General features: G+C 40.8%; 1 protein-coding gene and 1 long non-coding RNA gene across 8 annotated transcripts in view; one reads left to right on the top strand and one right to left on the bottom strand.

Moving 5' to 3' along the window:
* LOC140495852 (uncharacterized) overlaps nt 1-27,740 on the bottom strand; it is a 183,477-nt gene that overhangs the window by 45,804 nt on the left and 109,933 nt on the right. The window contains exons 1-2 of one of the 6 annotated variants that reach the window (XM_072595047.1): nt 2,336-2,429; nt 273-434 (exon numbers count right to left, since the gene is read on the bottom strand). In XM_072595047.1, the coding sequence (XP_072451148.1) occupies nt 273-385 (113 nt within the window). In that variant the 5' untranslated portion in view covers nt 386-434; nt 2,336-2,429. The other 5 variants (XM_072595051.1, XM_072595046.1, XM_072595050.1 and 2 more) reach the window with 5 other exon arrangements.
* The window catches only part of LOC140495853 (uncharacterized), a 121,196-nt gene that overhangs the window by 49,632 nt on the left and 43,824 nt on the right, over nt 1-27,740 (top strand). The gene's annotated exons all lie outside the window — the stretch shown is intronic.

The following is a 27,740-nucleotide window of genomic DNA, read 5'->3' as shown; positions in this document are numbered from 1 at the left end:
GTTAAAGTATACTTACTATACTTTACTCATTTTTTTTCTGTCAAGTTATTTTCTCCTCTAATGAATATTAACCCCTTGCTGAGCTAAAGTCTCAGTATTTTCTTACATCTCACTCCGGTGACCAGTGCTCGTACATGAGTCTCGACACTATTCGACTGCAGGAGACCTCAGCACCAAATCTGTCCCTACACAGGAGCTACTTTAGAATTCCCATCCTATTTGGTCGGGGAACCAGACCAAAAAAACACACAACAGCCCATCTAATGACTTACCCAAAAACGACTTCAGCTGTCGTGATGTTTTTGCTTGCGTCCCCCTGGTGTATCTTGGGATCCTTGTCAAGGCTGTGTGTGGAATGGGGCAATAGAATAGTTTTACCTTCCATTCTAGACTGTTTCTTCCAACAACTCCCGTCCTGTCACTGACCTTCCAACCTATTTGTTGAAAAAGAGGAAGTGGCTTTGATTCAGTTTCACGAGGAAATTTACTCAGCATCAGGTGCAGAATGTTGTACAGACCAGCTGGCAATGTTACCACTCTGTAAATCTCATGTTAAGACTAAAAGAAAAACCAGCAAATCCACATACTTAAACATAACTTCCGCGTATTTTCATTTTACAATAAAAATTCTGAATTATAAATAAATCTCACGCCAGTTAAGTCAGCCAATCACTTTCAGAACACTACTTTCCAAAACACTGCCTATTATTTATAATTTGGATACAAAACTTCCATGCTGTTTTAAAGAGTAACTTATCATCACGTGAACACATTTGCACAGACTACAACGTTGGGCGGATATGATCTCTGTGGTTTCAGAAAATGCCCCGGGACTTTCCGAACATTAAAGCAAGCGGAAGAGGAAAACCAGTGTCCGATTTGGAGCAGAGCTCAAAATGAGCTGGTTTGGAGTTTTGTCTTTTGATTAATAAACTCTCCAGGTTGGGTTCGGGGCGTCAGTCCCAAACTTCTCCAATGCGGTCCCGGCTCCGCTGTCCATGTAGCGACTGAGAGAACGTGTCACTTGGCGAACATCCCACGCCACCGACCTTGTCTTCTTGGTCAGTTCATTGTGTAACCACGACAAATTGTATCCGCTCCACTACCCCGGAAAAAAAGTACTTTCCGAGGCATGTGACTATTAATTATTTCAAAAGATGTACTTTCCACTGGCCGACGAACCCTTGAAACGATGACACTGGTGGCTGTGAGTCAGATTTGGTATGAGTTGAACCGACGTCATGTTACATCAGGTCCACGGCACCATTTGGCCCAAATGTATTCTGCTAACTTCAATGTCCCACAGAGTCTCCATCTATCTATTTGTCTTATTTTGTACTCCCTCCTTTGCTTATCTTGATTTACTTTAATCCTGGTAACCTGAGCACGCTCCAGATAAAGAACTTTCTCCTGAATCGATTTATTGTCGATTAGTTTTGGACCCTTTCACAAATTGGCCCATTTATCTCTCCGCCCCCGCCCGGAGGCTCCCAGCTTCATTCCTGATGAAGGGCTTTTGCGTGAAATGTCGATTTTTTCCTGCTCCTGGGATGCTGCCTGACCTGCTGTGCTTTTCCAGCACCACTAATCTAGACTCTGATCTCCAGCATCTGCAATCCTCACTTTGGCCACATTTTCTTCATACCTATCTTGTGAATTTCACAATTGTAAAGGAGTTTATCAAGTATCAATGATGCTCTTCATAGAGTCAGTGTGGACCTGTTGGGCCGAATGGCCTGTTTCTACACTGACAGGATTCTATTTTGAAAAGCATTGCCTTAGCCTTTTAGATTCCAAAAGAAAATCATGACTCAAACTGCTCCACCTTTCTTGATAAGCAGCCTAAGACATTGTCTCCAAAAAGTATATTGTGTTCATAAAAGTTGAAAAGGTACATTATATAACAGTTCAGCATCGCATAAGTACTAAACAGATTTATTTCAATGCAGTAAATGGCACCCAAATGTGCTTAATGACACTTATAATTACAGCTTACATTGTGTCATGGCCTAAGCCAGACCACTTAAAACATTCTTGTCCAGACCATAGCTGTGCAATTTGTTTCGGTAAGTGTACTGTGTACAGAATACGTTAGCGAGGTTGACTGCCAGGTTTTAAAACAGACACAAATTTATTCACAAAATTACAGAACGAAACACAACAAAATGAAGAAGACATACAAAATTCAGTTGGACTGAAGGATCTGTTTCCATGTTGTACAACTCTATCTAAAACTCAGTCTATCCAAACTAGACTTAATTATGCTGTTCAAATATGCAGAATAGTCCAAATAAGCAAACCCCTTAAGTACTGTAAAAATAAAACAAAGACTTACAGGTCAGAGTTAGAAGGGCAGAAGGAGAGAGAGTGTCGAGCAGCCTGTTTGCACACAGCCACTGCTGAACTCCTAAGTAAAGTTCTGAACTGTGTCTACTCAGCTGGAAAGCTGGCCACACCCTCTTAACTTCTGCAGGTTACTTCTAAAAACATAGCTTTGGCCTAAAGTATCATTCGTTTGCGTATAAACAAAAAAAAGGCCTTTCATCTCTTTACCAGACCAGTTGATTCAGAGCCTGAGTGGTTTATGACCCCTCTGAAAAAAAAACAAGGAGACATTATCCTTGAGAAAAGGAACAGCTTTATGACAATTGACAAAATTCATTTAATGTCAAGCTTAAAGGCCAAGGTGCTTGACACTATTTCCAACCGTCAGTATCCTACAGCACAGAGCCTTTACAATGCCGCTGATCCCCACGTATCCATAAATTCCTTTTCCTCCTCTAGCCTATTTAGTTGGGCTGGAATTTACAAGACACCAGCTAAATTTTGGTGAGTTTCATGGAGGCTTTCCCTCATTAAGCCTGAAAGGGATTTCTCACACTATCTTTCTAAATTCACCTCAAACTATGCAGCATAATTTTCTGGTGTCCAGTTGTATCTTGCCACTGGCAATTGCCAAGATCTCCCAGGGTTCCTGGCACTGGCACCATCTTTGAAGCCCAGCTGTGCACCCAGTCAAGTGCAGCTGATTCTAGAGTTGTGTTCACAGTTGCTGTCAAGACATGTCAGACAGAGGCAAATTGGCATCCCATTTTGCCAACAGGGACTTGGGAGTGTGGCATATAGTTGCTGCTTGTGAGATATTAGTGACTGGTGTCCAAAATGGAGGGTCAGAGGATCAAGCAGTGAGCTGGAGTCATCAGGTAACCACTCCAAATTCCATATTAGGAATTGTCGCTGTCGGGTTTCTCTCTGGCCAATAGGAAACTGCATATCAATGACGTGATATTATATAATATTAAGATGTTAGTGCAAGCTAATGGATGCAAATAGGCCTTTGGTTACTCATTAGTAAGAATCTCATCTCACCATTCAACATATTGTTGGAAGATGGGATATTTTGCTCTCAACATCAGATTCTCCTTACTGTTCATCTCATATGATTCTGCCAATTTTCTTGCCTATTCTCACATCATTCAGTGGCATAAGAAAAAAATAGCCTTTATTTTCTAAGCAGCATATGTCCTCCTTATTCTCCCTTCTGAAATGCACCACCACCTCAAATTTTTCCTTATTAAAATTAATTTGGTCATTGCACACCCCTTCTGCAAGACCGTAAGATTTAGAAGCTGAATTAGGCCCTTAAGCTCATCAAGTCTGCTCTGTTGTTCAATGAGATCACAAGTGATTCTCCTAATCCTCAACTCCATTTTCCTGCCTTTCCCCCCATAATCCTTTAATAAGGCAATTCAAAACCATCATCTCAAGGGAAATAAATGTTGCCCAGCCAGAAATACCCAAATCTAATTAGCAAACAAAAATAAAAGTTGTAATTGAACTAGAAAAGTGCTGGAAACTCAGCAGATAGGGCAGCATTTTTGGAGTCAAAAACAGAGTCAATGTTTTGAATTCAATGATTCTGTTTGGACTCAAAATATAAACTTTGTTTCTTTTTCCATAGATGCTGCCACACCTACTGAGTTTCTCCAGAACTTGCTACACTTATTTCAGACTTCCAGCATCCGCGGTATGTTTTCTTTTTGTAAAAATGCACCCCACAATTTGGTGCTAACCACAAGACTTGAAATTGTGCTTTTCAGGTCCAAATTCAAGTTATTTGTGAAAATAGTGAACAGCAATGGTCCAGGCTCAAACTCCTATGCAATACCACTTACTTACCTTTGCCAGTCTGAATGGCTACCCTTAAGTTCTACTATTTGCTTTTTATTCTCTAGTCAAGTTGCTACCTATTCTGCTATCTGTCCTCAAACTCCGCATCTCACAAAATTTAGTCATTAGTTGTCTGTGTTAAATCTTATTGAATGTTTTTTGAAAATCAAAATATATTACACATGTTATATTAAATTTCTCTCCCCTTTCTTTCACTTAATCAATTTTTTTCATAAAAGCTAGTCAATCATGATATTCATTTTGAAATCCATACTAATATTTTTCAATAATCTCCTGAATGAAGATTTCATTAGCTTTCCTATCACTTCCACCGATACCAAAGAAGCTTGTCTGTAGTTCCCTTTGCATTTCTCAATTCCACTTTTAAATTCCGCTACTTCAAATTATTCTAATCATATATGTAAGGGAATGTGTGTGGAAGGGCTAATATTAGCAGAGCTCATTCAAGTGTTTTTGAACCCCCAACCAGTCCGGTTTCATACAGAACTGCTCTTGACAAAAATTTGGATATCAAGTTTGGTGCAGAGTTCTTGCAAAGAGCGTTAGATTCTTGGGATGTAGAACTAGCTGCAGACAAACCAAAATATAACAGTGGTAGCTTTTATTAAAATGATTAATTACCCGTCTGCTCTGCCTCTTCTCATTACTCCATTTAATAGTGTTGTTCTGCATGGCAACATTAAGTGAACACAAGATGGAAATCATATCAAGGTTGTGCATCTTTACACTTGGATTTTAAGATTATGGAGCACCTGAAGAATTAGATATTGGACCTGAATTTGCTGAAAGTGTGCACTTTTTTATATATATGTCATTATGATGTGCTGATTTTTTTAAAAATAGAATGAATTAATAATTAGAAAAGCACTTTGTGTGTTTAATATTTTGTGATCTAGGCTTTTGTGCATCATCTATTTTAATTATTCCACTACTGGTGGCCATGACAAAGCCTGAAGCACTGGAATTTCTACCTTAAATCCCTCTACCTTTAAAACTTTCCTACCAAGCAATTGGCCTGTTTAATATTTCCTTACATGTCTCAGTGTCAAATTATGTGTGGTAATATTCTTGGGACACACCTTCAGATCTTTAACTGTAAGGGGAAGTAGGGGACTAATCCAGAATCCAAGACTAATATTCTGGAAAGATGAGTTTGATTCCCACTGTGGCAGACAGTGAAATTTGAATTATATGACAAAGTAATATTCTGGAATTACTAGCCGCATGCTCGTTGATGGTTGTTATACAAAGCCCATCTTATTCACTAATAACCTTTCGGAAAGGAAATCTGCCAACATTACCTGGTGTGGACTATATATGGCCCAAGATCCATAGCAATGTAGTTGATTCTTAACTGCCATCTGAGTAATTAGGGATAGTAATGAAAGTTGGTCTAGCTCTTGCTACCTGTATCTTATGAACAAATAAGAAAAAAAAACTATATACCTGGAAATCGTTCTTGTTGAGTGACTTATAATATTACTTTAGCAAACCATAATGCTAAATTGAGACACAGTCCCACCAATGAGTGAACATTTGTGTGAGATAAGATTGAACAGATTGGCAATAAAGCTACTAATTACCTTTTGCTACACTTGGCCCAAAAGTTGCAAATTTCTTTCATTTCTCCACTTCATCTGTTTATGGCACTATATTGCCTCCATTATGAATGGTGAGATTACAGAGCACTTGGAAGTGCACAGTAATATAGAGCTGAGTCAGCACAGCTTTGTCAAGGAGAGATCATTCCTGATTAAATCCTCAAATAATTCTAGGAGATTTGTAAGTGAGTTAGACAAAGGAGACCCAGTGGATGGGATCTATTTGCATTTCCAGAAGGCCTTTGGCAAGGTGCTGCACAGGAGGCTGCTAAATACAATAAGAGCCAATGGTGTACAGGGCAAGGTGCTGGCATGGATAGACAATTGGCTGACTGGTAGAAGGCAGACAGTGGGATTAATGAGGTGTTTAGTCAGGATGGCAGCCAATGACAGGTAAAGTTCCGCAGAGGTCAGTGTTGGGACCACAACTGTTCACTTTAACAATCTGGAAGAAGGAACAAGGGCATCGTTGCCAATATTGCAGATGACACAAAGGTAAGTGGAAGGACAGATAGTGTTGACAAAGCAGAGTGACTGCAGAAGGACATGGACAGGCTAGGAGAGTGGTCAAAGGAGTGACAGATGGAATACAATGTGGGAGAGTTCAAGGTTATACACTTTGGTAGGAAGAATAGAGGTGTAGACTATTTTCTAAATGGGAAAGGCTTCAGAAATCTGAAGCACGAAGGGATTTAGGAGTCCTAGTTCAAGATTCCTTTAATGTTAACATGCATATTCAGTTGGCAGTGAGGAAGGGAATGGAATTCATTTCAAGAGGGCTAGAATACAAGAGCAGATTAATTACTGAGGCTGTATGAGACTCTGATCAGAACATATTTGGAATATTATGAGCAGGTTTGGGTTCCATATCTAAGGAAGTATGTGCTGGCATTGGAGGTGTTCCAGAGGCGTTTTAAAAGAATGATCCTGGAGCTGAAGGGCTTGTCATATGAGGAGTAGTTGAGGACTATGTGTACTTGATAGAGTTTAGAAGGATGAGGGAGGATCTGCCTGATACCTACAGGATACTGAGAGGTCTGGATAGAATGGACATGGAGAAGATATTTTCACTGGCAGAAGAGACAAGTACCTGAAGGCACAGCCTCAGACAGCAGGAATGGCACTTTAGAACTGTGATGAGGAGGGATACTTCCAGCCTGAGGGTTGCTAATCTATGGAAATCATTACCACAGAGAGCTGTGGAATATACTTAAGACAGAGATAGATAGGTTCTCCATTATTAAGGGGATCAAGATTTACAGGGAGAAGGCAGGAGAATAGGATTGAGAAACACATCAGCTGTAATGGAATGGCAGAGCAGACCTGATGAGCTGAATGACCTAATTCTGCTCCTGTATTTTATGGTCTTATGGTTAACAGATGACTGCATTATAAACAGCACTGGTTTGAGCCAGGCCTGCACAAAAAATTCCCCTAACCGGAAGCAGTTTTACAAAGAAGTGAAGCAGGTCAATTAAGGAAATCTAAAATATCAAAAAATGTTGTAATTGCTCAAAAAGCTAACAAAACTTTAAAGAACAAGATTAGTTCAAATTTCATTCAGTCATAATTTAAGCATTATTCTTCATGTTTATAAATAGAGAGTGGGAGTTTATTTTCAACTGCTTTTTTTAACAAGCAACTCTCTCATAAATTCTCTTGTTTATCTTGACCCTGCATCTTTTGTATCTCCGACTATAATCTGGTTGTCAGATTATTATCTGCAATGGTCCACTTTATAATGGGACAATGACCCAATTAAAAATTGTCTTCTGATTTTCCCTTTGCATCTTTTCTATCCCATCAGAGAAAGCTTGGCCTTCAATCATGTAACTCAAATTAAAGAAAGGAAATAATACGGTAACTCAATAGGTTGCTACTCTTATAAAGTTTTAATTCCAAATAAAATCATATTATAAAGATAATATAATTTGTGTAGATAAGATTAACATCACTTTTTGCTTCTCTGAAAGCTGATGAGAAAGTTGTTTCACAGCCTATTAAAAAACACAAGGTTTGACAGTTACTTGCTTACAGACATGGCAGTCAAACCTTGAATCATAAAATAAAAGATCTTGATCTGACAAAGCTGGCTTTGGACAAATGAATTTATCAGAAGTCATCAGAGCTTGATAATTCCAGGATGACTCAAATCTCCATTTTACACCAAAGTGAGTTATACTTTAGTAAGAAACATACTATCATGTCAGTAAAAGGAACATGAAGGATAAGAATAAATTGTGAGAAACACAATTCAAAATATCACTCAGCATTCATGGGGCATAAACCATTGGTAATGCCAAGCTGAACTGATACTTGTATGATCCTTCACAGCTTACAGCTCCACATCCTTGCAAGTGATGAAGTCACCTTTTCATAGTCTTCACTTCAGACTTGACTATTCCAAAATACCCCAAAGTGCCCCAACTCTTGCCCACTCCATATTCAGGTTCATCCAAAGCTCCATTTCCTGTGACCTTACTTGCGCAAACTTTCATTCACACATCTCCCAGTTTGAACTACTTTTCCTCCAGATTTAACAAGGGCACAATAGGAAAGTCTTCGGCCTTATTTTGAAATATGTCCTTGACCTCAGCCCTCTTTATTTCTGCAATCTTCAGAATTATAACCCTCTGGAATTTCTAAGCTAACCTAATTTTGGTCTTTTGAACACGCCTAATATTAATTGTTTCAGTGTTGGTGAGTCGGTGCCTTCATCATCAATTATAAACTGTTGAATTTCGTCCCTAAACATCTCTACCTCTCCACCTCACCTTTCTGCTCTGGGGCACTCCTTCTGAATTGGTATAGGTTGGATCTCAAACAAAGACGAGATGGAGTACAGGAAGGAGATAGAGTTTTTGCAAGGTTTGTGAATGTTTGTAGCTCAGGTTGAGGTTTAGGGTGTAAGTTTGCTCGCTGAACTGTAGGTTTGATATCCAGATGTTTCATTACCTGGCTAGGTAACATCATCAGTGGCGACCTCCAAGTGAAGCGAAGCTGTTGTCTCCTGCTTTCTATTTATATGTTTGTCGTGGATAGGGTTCCTGGGGTTTGTGGTGATGTCATTTCCTGTTCATTTTCTGAGGGTTTGATAGATGGTATCTAGATCTATGTGTTTGTTTATGGCGTTGTGGTTGGAGATAGAGTGCTTAGTGGTATGGTGTGAGGACAACAATCTCTTCATCAATGTCAGCAAAATGGAGGAGTTGGTCATTGACTTCAAGAAGTGGAGTTGAGGGCACGCCCCTGTCTGCATCAATGTTGCTGAGATGGATATTGTTGAGAGCACAAGTCCCTGGGAAAGACTATCATCAACTATCTGTCCTGGTCCACCCACGTTGACACTACAGTCAAAGAAAGCATAACCATGCTTCTACTTCTTCAGGAGGCTCAGGAAATTCAGCCTGTGCACAAGGACTCTTACCAAGTTTTACAGATGCATCATAGAAAGCATCCTATCTGGACGCACCAGAGCATGGTATGGCAATTGGTCTTCTCAAGACCATAAGAAACTGCAGAGAGTTATGAACTTAGCCCAGTCTATCACACAAACCAGCCTCCCAACCACTGACTTCATCAGTACGTCTCACTGCATTGTGAATGCAACCAATGTAATCAAAGACCGTTCCCACCTGGCTCTCTTTCACTGTCTTCTGTTCGGCAGAAGACATAGAAACTTGAATATGTGTATGAACAGGTTCAAGAACAGCTTCTTCCCCACTGTTATCAGACTTTTGAATGGATGTCTTAAATGTTAATGTTGATCTCTGTCTGCACTGGCTTGGCAACTGTAACATTGTATCCTGTATTTCTGTTGTCACCCTGATGCTCTGTGTAGTACAATCTGCCTTTAAATCACATAAGACGACACTTTTCAATGTACCTTGGTACACATGTCAGTAATAAAGCTAATTAGTTACTCAATGTACATGATACAAAGCAAATTACAATTAATTACAGAAGTCTGTTAACTCTAGGCAATTCCATTTCTGTCGGTCTCTCACATGAATTGCATATATAGTCTTAATCATGAAAGTTTTCTAATGTGCGCGTGCAGGTTCCATTGGCTGTTCATCTGGTATCTGCTCATTCCGAGAGAATTTCATTTCTATGGCGAATGTGAGTGTCATGGTGATTATTGTTGGTGCTGATCCATTTCTGTTGTTGGTGACCAGTGTACCTCTGGGATTGATGGTCATTCTATATTGTGTATCTGTGTGAGATCATATATTTCTGATCAACTGTGTAGTAATTGAACAGCTTCTCCAGTTGTATGTAGGTGTCTTCAATCAATCAGTGTTATATGTAGTTGTTCACGTTCACTACACAGAATCAAGACATATTGCAAGTTGCTATGTGGATGGACTTTTGTTGGGAGCCTCGAACATTTACCCTCTGACTTTCTAATGATCAGGTCTAGCGATGACTTGGCTATTTTATCAAATTGAAGTTTGGTTTTCTATCATTATGGTTGGCATGGACGGGTTGGACCGAAGGGTCTGTTTCCATGCTATACATCTCTATGTCTCTATATCTTGATTTTGTTACTCGTGCCTATTATGACTTCTGGCTTCAGTAGATTTTTTCTTCTGTTGAAGGAGTAATTTGGGTGTAGTGTGACATTTGGGGCAGCATGGTGGCTCAGCGGTTAGCACTGCTGCATCATAGCACCAGGGACCTGGGTTCAGGTTTCAGCCTCAGGTGACTGTCTGTGTGGAGTTTGCACGTTCTCCCAGTGTCTATGTGGAAGTCCTCTGGGTGCTCTGGTTTCCTCCCACAGTCCAAAGATGTGCAGGTTAGGTGGATTCGCCCTGCTAAATTGCCCATAGTATACAGGGGATGTGTAGACTAGGTGGATGAGTCATGGGAGGTGCAGGGTTGCAAGAATAGGGTGGGGTGTTCTTCAGAGGGTCAGTGTGATTTTATTGGATTGAATGGCCTGTTTCCACACTGCAGGGATTCTATGTTAACTACCTCTGTATCTAAATTTTAGCCATCTGCCTTAAATGGCTCAGTGTCGAATATTGCTTTAAAATGTTCCTGTGATTTCTTTTTGGGACATATTGCGATAGTAAAGTTGATATATAGTATATATATGGCCAATGAGATATACACACACAACACACACAGATATATGAATATATGTGTGTATTATGTATGTGTGTGTGTATATGTATATACATACACACATGTATACATATACTATTGGTCAGATTATTCAGTACAGGAGTTGTGAGGTCATGTTGCAGCTGTACAGGACATTGGTTAGGCCACTGTTGGAATATTGTGTGCAATTCTGGTCTCCTCCCTATCAGAAAGATATTGTGAGACTTGAAAGATTGGAGGATTTAAGCTATAGGAAGAGGTTGAATAGGCTGGTGCTGTTTTCCCTGGAGTGTCAAAGGCTGAAGGGTGACCTTATAGAGATTTATAAAATCATGAGGGGCATGGATAGGATAAATAGACAAAGTCTTTTCCCTGGGGAGGGGGAGTCCTGGACTACAGGGCATAGGTTTTGGGTGAGAGGGGAAAGATATAAAAGAGACCGAAGGGGCAATTTTTTCACACAGAGGTGTATGGGGAATGAGCTGCCAAATGAAATGGTGGAGGCTGGTACAATTGCAACATTTAAGAGGCATTTGGATGGGTATATGAATAGGAAGGGTTTGGAGGGATATGGGCCGGGTGCTGGCAGGTGGGACTAGATTGTGTTGGGATATCTGGCATGGACAAGTTGGGCCGAAGGGTCTGTTTCAGTGCTCTACATCTCTATGACTCTAAGTGATTTTCCTGTTATCAGTGGTTTATTTAACTTTACACTTCCCTAAGTTTTAAGTTCTACTTACTCCCACCAGAGTGGGTCCATTATCAAACACCCTGAGTTTTCCTCAGCAGTGTCACTATCTCTTGATGGTGTGCTGAGGCATTAGAGCTGCCAGGTCTCTTTGTCAACCTTAGCTTTCAAATTCAAATCTCCTCCATATCTTTGACTTCCTCTGCCAGCCCTACAATCTTCTAGAGATAGCTATGTTCTTCAAATTCTTGTCTCTTAAGCATTCCAATTTTACTTTCTTCACTATTGATGAGTTGGTTTTCAGATTCCAAAGCCCTAAGTTCTGGAATTTCCTCATTGAACATCTCCACATTTCTGTCAAAAAGTGTGGCGCTGGAAAAGCACAGCAGGTCAGGCAGCATCCAAGAAGCTATCTGACGTTTTGCGCATAGCTCTTCATCAGGAATGTGGGAGGGGCCCAAGGGGGCTGAGAGATAAATAGGCTGGGGCAGGGCTGGAGGAAATGTAGCTGGGAAGGCGATAGGTAAATGAAGGTGGGGGGGGGCTAATGGTGATAGGTAGGAAGGAACTTTGACAAGAGGGTGGTGCTGAGTTGGAGGGTTGGATCTGGGATAAGGTAGGGAGAGAGGAAATGTGGAAACTGGTGAAATAGACATTGATGACATGTGGTTGAAGGGTCCCAAGGCAGAAAATGAGCTGTTCTTCCTCCAGGCATTGGGTGGCTTGGATTTGACAGAGGAGGCCCAGGACTTGTCCTTGGGGGGATTGGGAGGGGGAGTGGAAGCGGTCGGTCACAGCATGGTGGGGTTGTTTGGTGTCTATGTCCTGGAGATGTTCTCTGAAACGTTCCATACGTTGGCATCCTGGCTCCCCAATTGGGGGGAGACCACATTGAGAGCAATGGACACAGTAGAGGAGGTGTTTGGATGTGCAGGTAAATCTTGGCCAGATGTGGAAGGATCCTTTGGGATCTTGGATGGAGGGGAGGGGGGAGGTGTGGGCCTGGATTTTACACCTGTTATGGTGGTAAGGGAAGGTGTCGGGAGTGGAAGAAGGGTTGTGGGGCGCGGGGAACTAACAAGGGAGTTGCAGAGGGAATGGTCCCTGCAGAATGCAGAAAGGGATGGGGAGGGAAATATCTCTTTTGGGGTCCGACTAAAAGCGATGGAGACATTTCAGAGCACAATGTGGTCTCCTCTACATTGGGGAGAATGGATGCTAATATGCGGAACGTTTCAGGGAAACTCTGAGATACACGCAACAAACAACCCCACCGCCCTGTGGTTGACCACTTTCACTCCCCCTCCCACTCCCCCAAGGACATGCAAATGCTGAGCCTCCTCCATCAGCAAATCCAACCCATCTAACGCCTGGGGAAGAACAGCTAATCTTCTGCCTTGTGACCCTCCAACCACATGGCATCAATGTGGATTTCACCAGTTTCCTCATCTCCCCTCCTACCACCTTATACAAATTCCAACCCTCCAACTCGGCACCACCCTCTTGATCTGTCCTACCTGCCCATCTTCCTTCCCACCTATCCGTTCCACCCTTTGCTCCGACTTATCACCATCACCCCCTACCTTCATCTACCTATCGCCTTCCCAGTCCCACACCCACCCCATTTATCTCTCAGCCCCCTTGGACACCTCCCACATTCCTGATGAAGGGCTTATGCCCGAGATGTGGACTCTCCTACTCCTCAGATGTTGCCTGACCTGTTGTGCTTTTCCAGCGCCATATGTTTTGACTCTGAGCTCCAGCATCTGCAGTCCTCACTTTCTCCACATCTCTGCCCTGCTTTGTTTATTTAAGACAATGCTTAAAGTCAAGTTTATTTTCGAAGCCTTTGACCATCTATACAACTGTCATCCTGTGTGATTCCATGAAACTTTGGTTAAAAAATCTTTCTGGTGCTGGAGATCTTAAAACATACAAGAAGTGGTTAAATGCCTGGGAACTGATTAGGTGTTTTCCAGAACTTTGTGGGAAGCTAGGAATGAGATTGTTGGGCCCCTTGCTGAAATATTTGTATCGACAACCATGGCTGAGCTGTCAGAAGACTGGAGGCTGGCCTCCTTATTATTTAAGAAAGGCTGTAAGGAAAAGGTAAGAACTGTAGACCAGTAAGCCTTATATTAGTGATGGGTAAGGGGATTCTGAGGGACTGGATTTACAGGCATTTCAGAAACGCAAGAACTGATTAGGGGTAGTTGACATGGCTTTCTTCATGGGAAATTACATCTCACTAATTTTAACGAGGTGAGAAAGAAAATTGATGAAGGCAGAGTGGTACGTGTTGTCTATATGGACTTCAGCAAGGCATTTGACAAGGCTCTGCATGGTAAACTGGCTAGTAAGGTTAGATGACAAGGGATCTGGGGGAGCTAGCCAATTGGATACAAAATTGGCTAGAAAGTAGAAGAAGGTGGTGGTAAAGGGTTGCTATTTGGACTGAGACTAGCCGTGTGCCACAAGGATCAGTGCTGGGCCTACTGTTTTTCATCACTTATACTATATACATTATTTGGATCAGTGCTGGGCCCACTGCTTTTCACCATTTATATAAATTATTTGGTTGTGAATATAGTGGGTAACAAGATGACACCAATATAGCTAGTGTAGTGGACAGTGAAGAAGATTATCTTAGAGTACAACAGGACTTTGATCAATTGGGCCATCAAACTGGGAAGTGGCAGATGGTGTTTAATTTGGATAAGTGTGAGGTGTTGCATTTTGGCAAGACAAACCAAGACAGGACTTAAACAGTTCATGAAAGGGGCGTGGGGAGTATTGCTGAATAAAGAGACCTAGTGATACAGGTGTATAGTTCCTTAAAAGTGGAGTCACAGATAGACAAGGTAGTAAAAATTACATGTTGCATGCATGCCTCCATTGGTCAGGATATTGAGTATAAATATTTGGAAGTCATGTTGTGGCTCTACTGGACATTGGCTCGGCCACTTTTAGAATATTACATACAATTCTGGTCAACCTTCTATAGGATGGATGTTGTTAAGCTTGAGAGGGTTTAGAAAAGATTTACAAACACTTTGCCCAAAGTGAAGGGTTTGAGTTATAGGGAAAGGCTGAATAGACTGGGGCTTTATTCCCCTCAGAGGCTGAGGGGTGATCTTAGAGAGGTTTATAAAATCATGAAGGGCATGTATAGGGTAAATAGCCAAGGACTTTTTCCTTGGGTGGAAAAATCCAAAACTAGTGGGCATTGGTTTAAGATGAGAGGGGAAAGATTTAAAAAGGATCTGAGGGTAACTTTTTCACACACAGGGTGATGAGTGTATGGAATGAGCTGCCAGAAGAAGTGGTGAAGGCTGGTATGATTATAACTTTTTAAAAGGCATCTGGAGGGGTATATGAATAGGAAGGTTTTAGAGGGATATGGCAAATGGGATGAGGTCAGTTTGGGATGTCTGGTTGGCATGGACAAGTTGGACTGAAGACTTTGCTTCTGTGCTATCTAACTCTGTGCTTTGTGACACATTATTACATCAGAGACACTATATAAATGAAAACTGCTGTTGACATTAGTTGACATTTCCCCTCCATGCTTAAAGGTGATCATTTTATCTTCATAATTAATTACACTTTGCTTACGTGGTTCTGAAACTTCTCATAAGATCTCGTGCCTAAGGCTAGCTTGTATTTTAGAAATATGATAAATTAACTGACCGAGTAAGGTCAGTCTTCAGAGCACCATTTATTTTTTCTTTCATCAATGTCTCAGCCATTTATCATCACATTACTTGAAGGTGACCCTGAAGGTTATAAAAAATGGCAAAGTTTTCTTTAGATACTTCTCTATCTCAAACCAGTTGTACAGCCTCCTCCCTAAAAATGATTTTTTAAAAAAACCATCAGCAGAGAGTGGAATGTTTTTCTATAAAGTACATCAAATGGGTGAAGGTGTAGCAGTGTGGTCGTGGATGCTCTTGCTAATTTTAGAATATTATATATTCCACTAATACTCAGAAAAACAGCTAACCTCTGCTCTGTATTAATTAAGACAATACCCTTTAGTTAACAAGGGATTCTCAGCCATAATTGGGTTCTCGTTCTTTACTGTCCTATTAAGAAACCCTACAGGGAAAAGTTGGAAATTAAAATGTAAATCCACCTTCAGTTGGATCTACCAGAGTTGAAATGGTAAGGTGAAGCAAACGGCTGAGAGCATGCACAGTCTTAGTGTTCATGTTCCTCCTTTCTAACTTGCTTTTCCATAAGGAGAGACATTGATATTGTGCTAATGTCACTGGACAGGAAATCCAGAACAACTGGGTGGGTAGAGTTGAATTCTACCCTGGCAGATGGTGAAGTCTGAATTCAGTAAAATATGGTATTAAGAGCTAGTATACTGGAGACTGCATAACCATTGTCAATTGTAGTTAAAAAAAAATTGGATTCACTAATGTTTTTTAGGGAAGGAAACCTTACATGGTCTGGTCTACACAGGACTCCAGACTCACAGCAATGAGGTTGACTCTTAACCACCTTGTGAAATACACTGGAGAGCAATTAGGGATGCTGCCATGCAAGAGATTTGGCTTTGCCAGTGATGGCAACATCTCATGCAAAAGTAAATGTAAACAGTTGTTTGGCATTTGTACCATTCCACAAAGCACCGTTGAAATTTCAAGCTCATCATGGGGGGAGTGATGAGGATGAATTGGCATCCTACCCTCTCCTGCCACCTGTACCACCTGTTCCCCACACAACTCAGCTTTCAAAGTGTGAGAGGAAAGTCAGATAAAATCTAACTTTTTGTTGGTTTTACCATTGAACTGTGATTAAAGTGGCATTAACTTATGAAGTTATTTGATAAATATATACTGAAATCATTTACAATGATGATAATCAGTCATTTTGATTTCTTCTTCATAAACTAAAATTGAATGCTAGAATTATTTTATAATTTTTAAACTAAAAATTTTTAATTTTGACAATTATTATCACACAGCATGTTAGGTTAGCTCACCTAAGTGGACTTTATTGATATAGCTATTATATTGCTTGTTAGCTTCAAGTCTGATCAGCAGCACAACCAAGCTCCATCCTCACTGGATGTCAAAGCTGAATTCTCAGGCCACCCAAGGCTGGGAACAGATGCATGGAGAGGCAGAACGTAGTGCTGTCCAAGGCCATGTCCATTCCAGGTCCATTTCAAGACAGTCCTTCCTGTGGCAGCATTTAAGCAGTACAGGGAGAGGGTTAGATTGGGTTCTTGCTCTCTCCCAATTGTTGCAAAATTCTTAAGATTTTGGGGAGGGAGAAAATAACATTTTGAAGTGAACACACAGACTTTAGGAGCCATCAGCTTCTCAACAGCTGAAGGAGGCTGGTATAAAGTGAGGAAGCAGATTTGGCTACCTCAGGACAACACTCCCAATTTATTTGAGTGTCAGTAGGGAAAGAGGGGATCAGAATCTGGAATGGAGAATGGAGAAAAAAAAACAAACAGTAGAAGTAGGAAACGAGATACATTGGTCCTTTTCGACTTGTATGCTTCAATATGGGTGACCAGTAGATTAGATTACTTTTAGATTAGATTACTTACAGTGTGGAAACAGGCCCTCCGGCCCAACAAGTCCACACCGCCCCGCCGAAGCGTAACCCACCCATACCCCTACATCTACATCTACCGCTTACCTAACACTACGGCCAATTTAGCATGGCCAATTCACCTAACCTGCACATCTTTGGACTGTGGGAGGAAACCGGAGCACCCGGAGGAAACCCACGCAGACACAGGGAGAACGTGCAAACTCCACACAGTCAGTCGCCTGAGGCGGGAATTGAACCCGGGTCTCTGGCGCTGCGAGGCAGTAGTGCTAACCACTGTGCCACCGTGCCGCCCATATTATGTACAAACATTATGTTCATTTTCAAGTATTCTATTGTCAAACTGAGCAGCTTTCTCTCTGCGTAGGTGCCAGGGTAAGTGGGAACTCAACTGTTGGCAGGAAACAGATCTGTCACCTCTACCATCATGTGGGCAGAACAGCAAGGGGCAAGTTTGCCAATTACTGAGGGAAGGAGACCTATAATGGAAGGCTGTAGCTGTCAATTTTAATTGTATTTGACTGTCAGATTTTGGCAGTGGCAGGTAAATACTCCACATATAATACTCATTGATAAAGTGGGCAGGGAAGATTCCAAAGAGAGGGCAAAGCCTCTGGGTAGATGATGTTTCCTTCATTGACTGCAAGCAATTATGTGTTACAGGTGTAGATTCCATGCACAGGAACATTATACTTCCTCTTATAGAATGCCACTCAACCTTGGCCAGAGGGTCTCAGTTATTTCAGAAGACCCACAAGGGTAAACTCGTTAGCCTGAAAAATCTATTCCCATTCTTGCCATTTTTTAAAGAAAGATGAAGATGTTAGGGCTATCTTTAAACTAATGGCAGTTCACACAAAAGGTATCAATTGAACACAGAAACCAATCTCAGGCTGTTTACACGAGAAAAATTACTGACAGCTAACAAAGCTGAACCAATATTCATTTCACATGCTTTAAGGATAAGTCATACTATGACATCAATGAATTATTATTTTCATTCAGCATGTTTTGCTATCCAAATGTCAGAAAAAACTGCATGTTGGAAATATTGCTTTTTATCACAGGCAGGAGATTGGTAACTGGTTATTTTGCACTAACACGCCCAGACATCCCCTTTCCCCTAGTTTTGCATGATTTAAAGTAGCATTTGATTTTTTAAAAATTTTCATTTTAACTACCAGTTTTGGTGTTCTTACTTTTCTCATATGGATAGAATTTATTTCTACATCACTAAAAGCAAGTACTCGTAATGTGAGTTGTAAGGAGGATAATGAACTTCAAGATGACGTAACCTGGACTGGTGAAAAGGGCAGACTTGTGACAGATGAAACTTTATGCAGAAAAGTGGTACATTTTAATGTGAAGAATCCAAAAAGGCATTCAAAAATAAAGGAAACAACTCTAAAGCGAGTGCAGGAATCTAGAGATCTGAGAGCTTTTGTGCACAAATATTTGAAGATGGCAAAGCAGGTTGAACAAGTGTCTAAAGAATGTATATTTGATCCTGAGCATTATAAATAGAAGTAGAGAATGTAAAAAGGAGGCAGGTTTTGACCTGGATCAGCTTCAACTGAATTATCATGTCCAACTCTAGGTACTGCACCTTTGGAAGAAGGTGAGTGCATTAGGTAGTATACAGAAAGGATTTCTCAGCATTGTTCCAGGAAGGAGGAACTACAGGTACCTTAATAAATTGGAGAAGGTGGGATCATTCTTACAATAGTAAGAAGAGATTTGACAGAAGTATTCAAAATGGTGAGAGGTCTGGATAGAGTAGATAGAAAACTGCTGCATTGGCAGAACAGTCAGGAGCTGGAGGATACGGCTTCTTGGTAGTTTTTGATAGAGCAAGAAACAACATAAGGAATATAAATTTGACTCAGCAAGCTGTTAATCTCAGGAATTCACTGGCTGAGATTGTAATGGAGCTGTTCAAAGCTGGGGTTTTCAAAAGGGGATTAGGTAAGTGCCTGAAGAGCAAAGATTACAGAGCTGTGGAGTAGGACAGGGAAGTGAGAGTTGCTCAGTTACTCTTGCAAAATGCTGGCAAAAAAAAAGGGCTGACCATTCTCCTTCTAGAGTGTAAACCTACACCTCTGTTGTTCAAATGTGAAATAGTTCAGCAGCTTTATTTTAGATAACATGCTCATGGATCTCTTTGTGACACTAAAATGGGTGCAGAGGATGGTTTCCTTTTCACCTATAATACAGGAAGTAAATATGACACTAAATGAGGATGTAATATAGCCCTTTAGCTCAGGTCTACTTGCACCCACAATTTTGGGTGAAGTTGAATGTGTACTGTTAAGATCTACACCTGAATCTGAAAAGGCAGTAAACTGAAAAAGCTTGGCTTGAAAATTTGGCTTGTAGTCAAGAAATGCAAAACCTGGCTTGGAAGCAGATCTTATATTGTTGTAGATCTCTTTAAATAGGATCATTGAAGTAGTAATGACAGGTGATAGAAGCAATGGCCAATAATTTTTTAAAAAACCTCCAGATACATTGCTTGTGGATTGAATCTTGCATTTCTTATGAGTAAGTGCCCGTTGTGTTAAATGTTTTTTGATGAGCTTTGTTGCTGCAAGGCTTAGTGAGATTTCTCACCATACCTTACCAAATGCTCCTCATTAACTACCTCGGCAACATCCTTGTCATTTGATTCTCATTCCATCTTATCAAGAATTTTTCCTGGAACAATTCACCACTCGGTGGCCTTCCACCCAAAGACCAGCATCTCTGATGTTCATGTCATGTTTAAAAGGCTGCTGTGCATCTGAACAAACACCGGCATTCCAGAACATTACTGTGTAGTGATGGACAGTCACTCTGAAATTGTCAGAGGAGGGGAAGACAGCACTGATTCTCCAACAGGGCCCTGAAGGTCCTGGTGAATGGGATGGTGCAGAAGAAGGGTGTCTGGTTCCAGGAGGTCCAGCAGAGGAGGCCATAACATCAGACCTGGCGGTCTGGTAAAAGGTTACCACCTGCCCAGTGCCCTCTCCACGGTCTGAAAGAACAGCCAACAGTGCTGCAAGTGGGTGAATGAGTTTCTCCACTGCAATTTTCTCTATCCTATGTCACACTCACTCTTTCTCTGCCACTGCACCCACCTCCCGCCATGGCTCACACCTGCAACATCTTCTGTTGTCAGCTCTCACTCGGCCCAGCCTCCCACACCACTAACCCTATGTGCTGGCAGTGCTGCCTCCTCACTATATCGGAACACCAGCTCTAACACTAGTAACACCCACCTTCATCTCACTCAGTCTCTCTCTTTCTCTCATTCTCAGAAGACAGAAAAAGCCTGGATGCGCGGACAGGTACTCAACATCAGACCCACCTCTTTGAGGATAGAATCCTGTCCCTCTCAGAAAAAGACCAAAGCCACTCCTGTGGTAATTCTATCACATTCATGTGCTATCAAATGAGTAAGTAAAACTCTTCATTGCACTACACCTCATTCTCACAGTAATCCCACTGTCAGTGTTATTCATTGTGAACACTTCTAACACTAGATCACTACACCTTCTCTCTCACTCTCCTCACTCTTGCAGGTACCAGTGAGACATCCATAACCCCACCAAAGAAACAGTCTGTTCTAATCAAAAGCACCTCCTCATCCACTGAGAATGAGAGTTTGAGGACCCAGGGGAAACATAGATAAAGTTGCCTCCTGCGGTTCCCATCAGCCCAGATAGTGATGTCTTGGTGAGAACATTAGCCTTAGAACATTCAGGAACACAATCTGGTGAGCACCTCACAGCCTCAGCTGGTTGAGGAAGAAAGACATCGAGCCATTGGCGCTCCTTCCAAGCCAGATGACTCTGGGAATTCGCAATCAGGGAATTTGTCCACTTTCACTGGGATAAACAGGAGTGGCAGACAGAAATGTGGGAACACAATGGCCCTCATTCATAGGTCATCATACAATCCCTACAGTTTGGAAACAGGCCATTCAGGCCAACAAGTCCACACCAACCCTCTGAAGAGTATCCCACCCAGACTCATTCCCCCTACCATATTACTTTACATTTCCCCTGACTAATGCACCTAACCTACATATCCATGAACACCATGGGCAATTTAACATGGCCAATTCACCTAACCTGCACATCTTTGGATTGTGGGAGGAAACCAGAGCACCTGAAGGAAACGCATGCAGACAAAGACAGCCGCTTCAAGCTGGAATCGAACCTGGGTCCCTGGCGCTGTGAGGCAGCAGGGCTAACCACTGGCTAGCAATTGCCATTGGGAGAATCAGGAGCAGCACGTTCAGGGCCACTGGAGAGGTGTCTACACCTACAATCCATCACTCCATACAGTAGTCCTCAGATCTGAAGGCATGGTGACAGGGAGAACGGCCAATGTGGGACAGACACCATGTGTTTCTTCACAAGGAGACAGGGCAGTTCCAGGAGACACCCAGCTGGAATAGAAACTGCAAATAGGCCCTTCAGAAGTCTCCACTCAGGACACCTCAGAAATTCAGGGCTCTCCACATCCACTCTCCCAACCCTTGAAAGTTCATTTCAGCCTGGATCCATTTGCCTCTGGTAATGCCCAGGCCATTCAGAAACTAGTGCCTCGAGGGTTGTCTGACCAAGCCTCCAGGGACAACAGGCTCCTGAGCTGAGCAGGCTCCCTTTACCCCAGCTGCAGATCCAGAAACAACATGAAGACATAGTGAGAGGAAAAACAAAACAAAACTTTGAGGGAATTTGGTGGCATTGTATATTAAGTATCACATTTGATTAAATTTGATTGGTTTTGTACAACATCTGTTTGTTTGACTCCCTGTCTAACCACAAATATAACTGTCTCAGCATATGCCTAACTGCATATCCATCTAGGATATACCATGGATTGAAATGTATCTACAGTATATGGAAGCAAGATGGACAAGGTATATATCGGGTATTGTACCTCATTCTAAAACATTCTAATGTTTTCCTGGCTTCTTTGTCCAAACGTACTGGTGTGAATGAAGTGGTCAGCAATGCCTGGGGTACAAGGTATGTCATACACAGGGAGCCATTGCATTTGGATTGCCAGGGATTGTGGACGTTCAGGTCTGTGTGTAATGTTCTAAAGGTCCTCATATCATGGGTCTTGCAGCCCCTTCACTCACAGTTAAAAATCCTAACCTACCCGCACTGGCCAAAGCCACTTTTTTCCCCATTGCATAGTTTTAGTGGAAGGCAACAATGTGCATTCTTTAACCAATGATTTCCAGCCAAGGTGATAATAAATGATAATCTATGCTAATAGCTCTCTCACCGCCCACGAGCCAGAATCTCACTTGACATTCAGGACTTAGACAGGAAATGTGATTTCTTGGTCTCAATGTTGGGAAGGACCTCACTTAACTTCCACTACATTTCTCGCCATAGTCCATAGTTGTTCAGGGGGTAGGAAGATTCCTCCTATTTGTGTTTGCAAAATTGGTTATAGAGTCATAGAAAGCACAGAAACGGACTATTTGATCCAACTAGTTAATGTAACTTCTACATTAATCTCATCCCATTTTCCAGCACTTGGCCCATATTCCTCCAAACCCTTGCTGTTCACATACCCAACCAGATGCCTTTTAAATGTTGAAATTGTACCAGCCTCCACCACCTTCTCCAGCAATTCATTCCATACACACACCACCCTTTGCACTAAAATATTGCCCCATAGGTCACTTTTAAATCTTTTCTCCCTCACCTTAACCCTGGTGCTATTTTGTTTTGGACTCCCTTACCCAGGAGAAAAGACCTTGACTGTTCACCCAACCCATGCCCCTCATGATTGTGTAAACTTCTATAAGGTCACCCCTCTCATCTTCCAAACTCCAGGGAAAATAGCCTCAGCCTATTCAAGCTCTTCCTATAGCTCAAACCCTCTAAACCTGACAACAATTTCCCTAATTCTTCCTATTTTCTTTTTGCTTACCTGATCTTTTTCTGAAAACAAGTTCATTTGTTCAATTTTCATTTGCTTTTAGTTTTGTGAATAAAGGTGGATATTTTGAACCATTTGAAGGCTTGTGATTGTCCCACATTGAACAATGATACAATGCCAGACTGTAAAGATCATCACAGAAGGAGTGGCAGTGACCTACCAGGTTGCAAGATGAGATGTAGCGAAGGACAAGTAAGCTGTGTGGCCTGATTCTTAAAAGTTGATTGTGATAGAAATACTCAGTTGCATGTGAAAGGATGTCAGATGTTCTACTTATTTGCCAAGGGATGCATTGCTTTATGGCTGTTGCACCACCACGTTGACAATGAAAGCCAACTCTGAATTGCCAGTGTTTGAGTAGGTGCATGGTTAGAGTCAAAGTGGTGCCATCACCAGGAGAACACAGTATATCCTGATAGTAATGAGTGCTTTCTACCTATCGTGAGTGTGAGAATTGAATGAGCTTCTGATGAGACTAGTGTCATAGAGGGATTGTACCAACTTAATGAGGTCAGTTTGGCTCAAAGCAAGAAAACTCACTCGACCTCATGGAGGCAAACCCTCCATGAAACTTGATAAAACTGACACCTAAGGTGATTTCTGAATAAATTCTGCCGAGTGTTTCTGAGTGTTTGACTAAGATAGAGTCTTAGTACATTTCGCTGTTTCAGTTTTGTGGAACACATTATTATTGCCACTGTTCCCAATCAAGGTGTAGACTCCATCTGAAATAATAGTGAGCGAATGTCAACAGCTGTACCTTACCTATCCCCATTCTTGTCAGTTAAACCCAAGCAGACCATTGTTCGGTAAGGGTATTGGGTCTGGTAATGAGGATGTTGAGGAGTCTTTGCTCTACATTTATGTTCAGACAAAGATGGTCATGGTAATCAGAAGCAGGAAGGCAGAATATTTTTAACTTCCCTGCGTTAGAACTGAGGACAAGTGAGGGCACTTTGGTATTGTTATGTATGAAATCAGCTAATTTAGCAGGAATGGAACATTCTGGATTGTTTTGCTATAAACTACACCACATTATCTGGTAATGCGGATTTAAAAAATAAAGCATGATTCCTTAAAACTTAGTACATGACTACAATATCTTGGTATGATTATAGTTCGGAAGTGTGTTCAAAGTAATATTATGCCATATTTATCATAATTTTCACATTAATCATTTGTAAATTTGGTCACATTGATTTATCAATCAAGATTCACTAACACAGTGGGCTCAGGATAGTGCAGTGAATTTGTTTAATAAACTGATGAAACAGATTAAGAAGGTTTCAGGTTCAATTAATTGCTCTCGCCACGATAGTTGCCAGATAGTTACAACTGGCTCAGTTCACCAGAACAGAAAGTTATTCAGGGCTGATTGCCGTTCAGCAAACTCTGTTGGAAACATACGTTATTGAGGGAGAGGAAACTGTAAAGCCCCTGCAGTCAAATAGCAATTGAACATCATTAAGGCTTGCACACTTCGATCATTTGGATAAAGTATTAGAGGGAGAGAGAAATCAATGTGAACATAATGATTTGTCAGTATTAAGGTAACATGAGAAAAGAAGGCAGAGATTAGAGAAATTGGTGAGGAGAAAAAGATTTGATGAAAAAAATCTTGCTGCTTCAGTTTGTAAGAATTTTGCTATTCCACTGATATGCTTAGTGAACAAATTGAAGCACGTGTGGTTCATTTATCAAGGAGGAGAAAGTGAGGACTGCAGATGCTGGAGATCAGAGCTGAAGATGTGTTGCTGGAAAAGCGCAGCAGGTCAGACAGCATCCAAGGAACAGGAGAATCGACGTTTCGGGCATCAGCCTTTCTTCAGGATTCCTGAATGCTCCTTGGATGCTGTCTGACCTGCTGCGCTTTTCCAGCAACACATTTTCAGCTCTGGTTCATTTATCAGCCTTGCATAATGTTTTTATACGTACAAAATAATGAATTTTTCTGCACTGAAAATATCAACAATATCTAGAAAAGCAATACAGAAAAAAGTCTTAATTGAATGTAAAGCCACCTACAAGACTAAGTCGGGTTTATGTGTAAGTCTGTCATTGGACATTTAGACTATGGACTGGATCATTAAATTGTAAGGTATTATACAGTATTGTGCTTTTTTCTCACATTTTCCAACACTCCATTTTTCTACCATGTTGGAAATATGATCTAAAACCAATGAGCCAGTGGGGAACCTCAAACCATTGAGACTGGCAGGATCAACAGTCTTTATTGAGTAATGAGATGTAAGGTTTCATAGGAAGAATTTAGGATGGGTGAAATAGTGTCAAATCAGGTACAGGGTGTGGAAAAGAAAAGTTGGATTAAGACTGAGAAAAAAAATGAGTCAGAAATGTAGGGTAAAATAAAAATAATTTTGGCATTTCAATTAACAATTGACTTCATGAAATAATGAGATCTATAGTTTAAATTACTCCCTTTCGGGGTCATGAGAGTTAACTGACAACTATTAACAATCATAATTTGTCAAAGGACTAAATAATTAATTATCATTTTAATCATTACCATTCATTAACTTTGTGGAGGGTTGATTGAGAAATTAAATACAATTCGAACAAGTTCATAAAAATAGCAGACAGGCCAAGGGCAATATCTTGTTTGTGTGAAATCAAACAACAATCCAGCATGAATTGATCAGCAAGTTCTGGAGATTCATAACTCATACACCCATAAACCTGCTTACCCATTTCAACTTTACTAACATATACTATTAACATGGCATTATTTTTACAACAATATTTTAGAAACCAGTAAAAGTTGTACATTCATGGATGTGGGCAGCAGTGGAAAAACAAGTAAGTGAGAGAGCAACATTGATAATGGAAATGTGTTTTATTCTGAAAGCTTGTGAAATACATGATACCAAACCACAATGTGTTATATAATTAAATCAAGAAGTTTGGTTAAAATGAATGGGTCATGCAATGGTTTTAGTGGTAGCTAGGCGATCACCACAAAATGATTGCATTTGAGATTACTGCGCATTGTCAGATTTGAAGAGGTATTGCTGTCATGGAAAAACTGCAGCACCCTAACTATATTTGAATACAGAAGAGGATAGAACAATGACACTGGTAGTAAAATAATCTCATTGCTTCTCTAAATACACTACATGTTAAAATGAATAATGACAATGAAATCCCTTCTTTTACTGGCTTCATTCTTCATGAAATAGATATTGCTGAATACAGAATTGGGCCAAACCACATTTACCTGCAGTTTATAATGAGTTGCTTCACAACTTGAAACTTGTAAATATTTACAAATAATTCTCTCAGACACCCCAAAATAAGAACCCAGTTCGTGCTACTTGGAATTTTTAATCATATAAGCATAACCTTGACCTTGTGTATCTTGGGATACATTTACATTTTCCTGCAGCTAAGTGTTATGGGGCAGCATGGTGGCTTAGTGGTTAGCACTGTTGCCTGACATCACCAGGGACCGGATTCGATTCCACCCTCAGAGGATTGTCTGCGTGGAATTTCAACATTCCTCCCCACCCAATGTCTGTGTGAGTTTCCTTTGGGTGCTTGGGTGGGAAGTGTAAGTTAGGTAAATTGGTCATGCTAAATTGCCCATAGTGTCCAGTGATGCACAGGCTGGGTGGATTAGCCATGGAAAATGCAAGGTTAGAGGAATACCCTTTGGAGGGTCATTGTGGACTCGATGGGCTAAATGGCCAGCCTTCACACTGTAGGGATTCAATGATGAAGAGTTAATCGCAACATTTATGACCAAGAGTTGCTTAGGGTTGATTTGACAGTTAAATTATATGCATTCATTTGAGGGAAGATGTTTCAGGTGTACACTTTGTGCTGGTTTGAACAGCTATGAATATCAGCCAACAATCAACATATTTTTTGCAAAATTCACTTTACTCAAAACATATCTAAAACTATAATTCTGAAACATTTCAGATTGGACACTATAGAAAATGCCATAAGATGTGACTCTTAGGTTCCTCAATTCAATTGCATTCATATGGCATTTACAGCCCATTGAGTTCTTTAAGTTACCAGCCATTCAGTACGCAATGGCTGAAAGGCCTTTCCCCACAGCACACACCAGTGCTAAACCTATCAAAAGTGAATTATTTAATGCTTCATTCTTGCAGAAGAGTTGAAATACTGTGATGCAAAAGCTTCCTATCTTTACGTCACTATTATTGTTTCTCTTATTCTGATTGGGAAGTTAAAAATAAAGTCAGCATAGTCTTACCAGATGATTGAGCTGCCTTGTCATTAGAGAGACACGGATAATAGTGATTTAACCTGAAGGTCACCACATATTAGGGGAGAGGAGATTTGAGGTGAGTCCTTCATTATTGGCAAATTATAGACCCATGAAATTGTCATGCAAATTGCTCTGATCCAAATGCCTGTTATCCTGGACCAGTCAGATTCCATACTGAAATCTGGTTAAATAGATCATATTTTGTCCATTTTGGTTTTAACAAGGGGTTTTCTCATTTGAAACATAAGGATATGATTTTACAGATTTGATTTTAACAACAAAAAAAAGATATGCAGAAGAAATTATGACAAAGTAGAATAAACCAAATTATTTACTTATAATAATCATTTTAACATTTTGAAATATG

Source organism: Chiloscyllium punctatum, chromosome 25 (genome assembly GCF_047496795.1).
Source record: "Chiloscyllium punctatum isolate Juve2018m chromosome 25, sChiPun1.3, whole genome shotgun sequence".
Classification (NCBI taxonomy): domain Eukaryota; kingdom Metazoa; phylum Chordata; class Chondrichthyes; order Orectolobiformes; family Hemiscylliidae; genus Chiloscyllium; species Chiloscyllium punctatum.
This window is presented reverse-complemented; position numbering and strand designations above follow the sequence as displayed.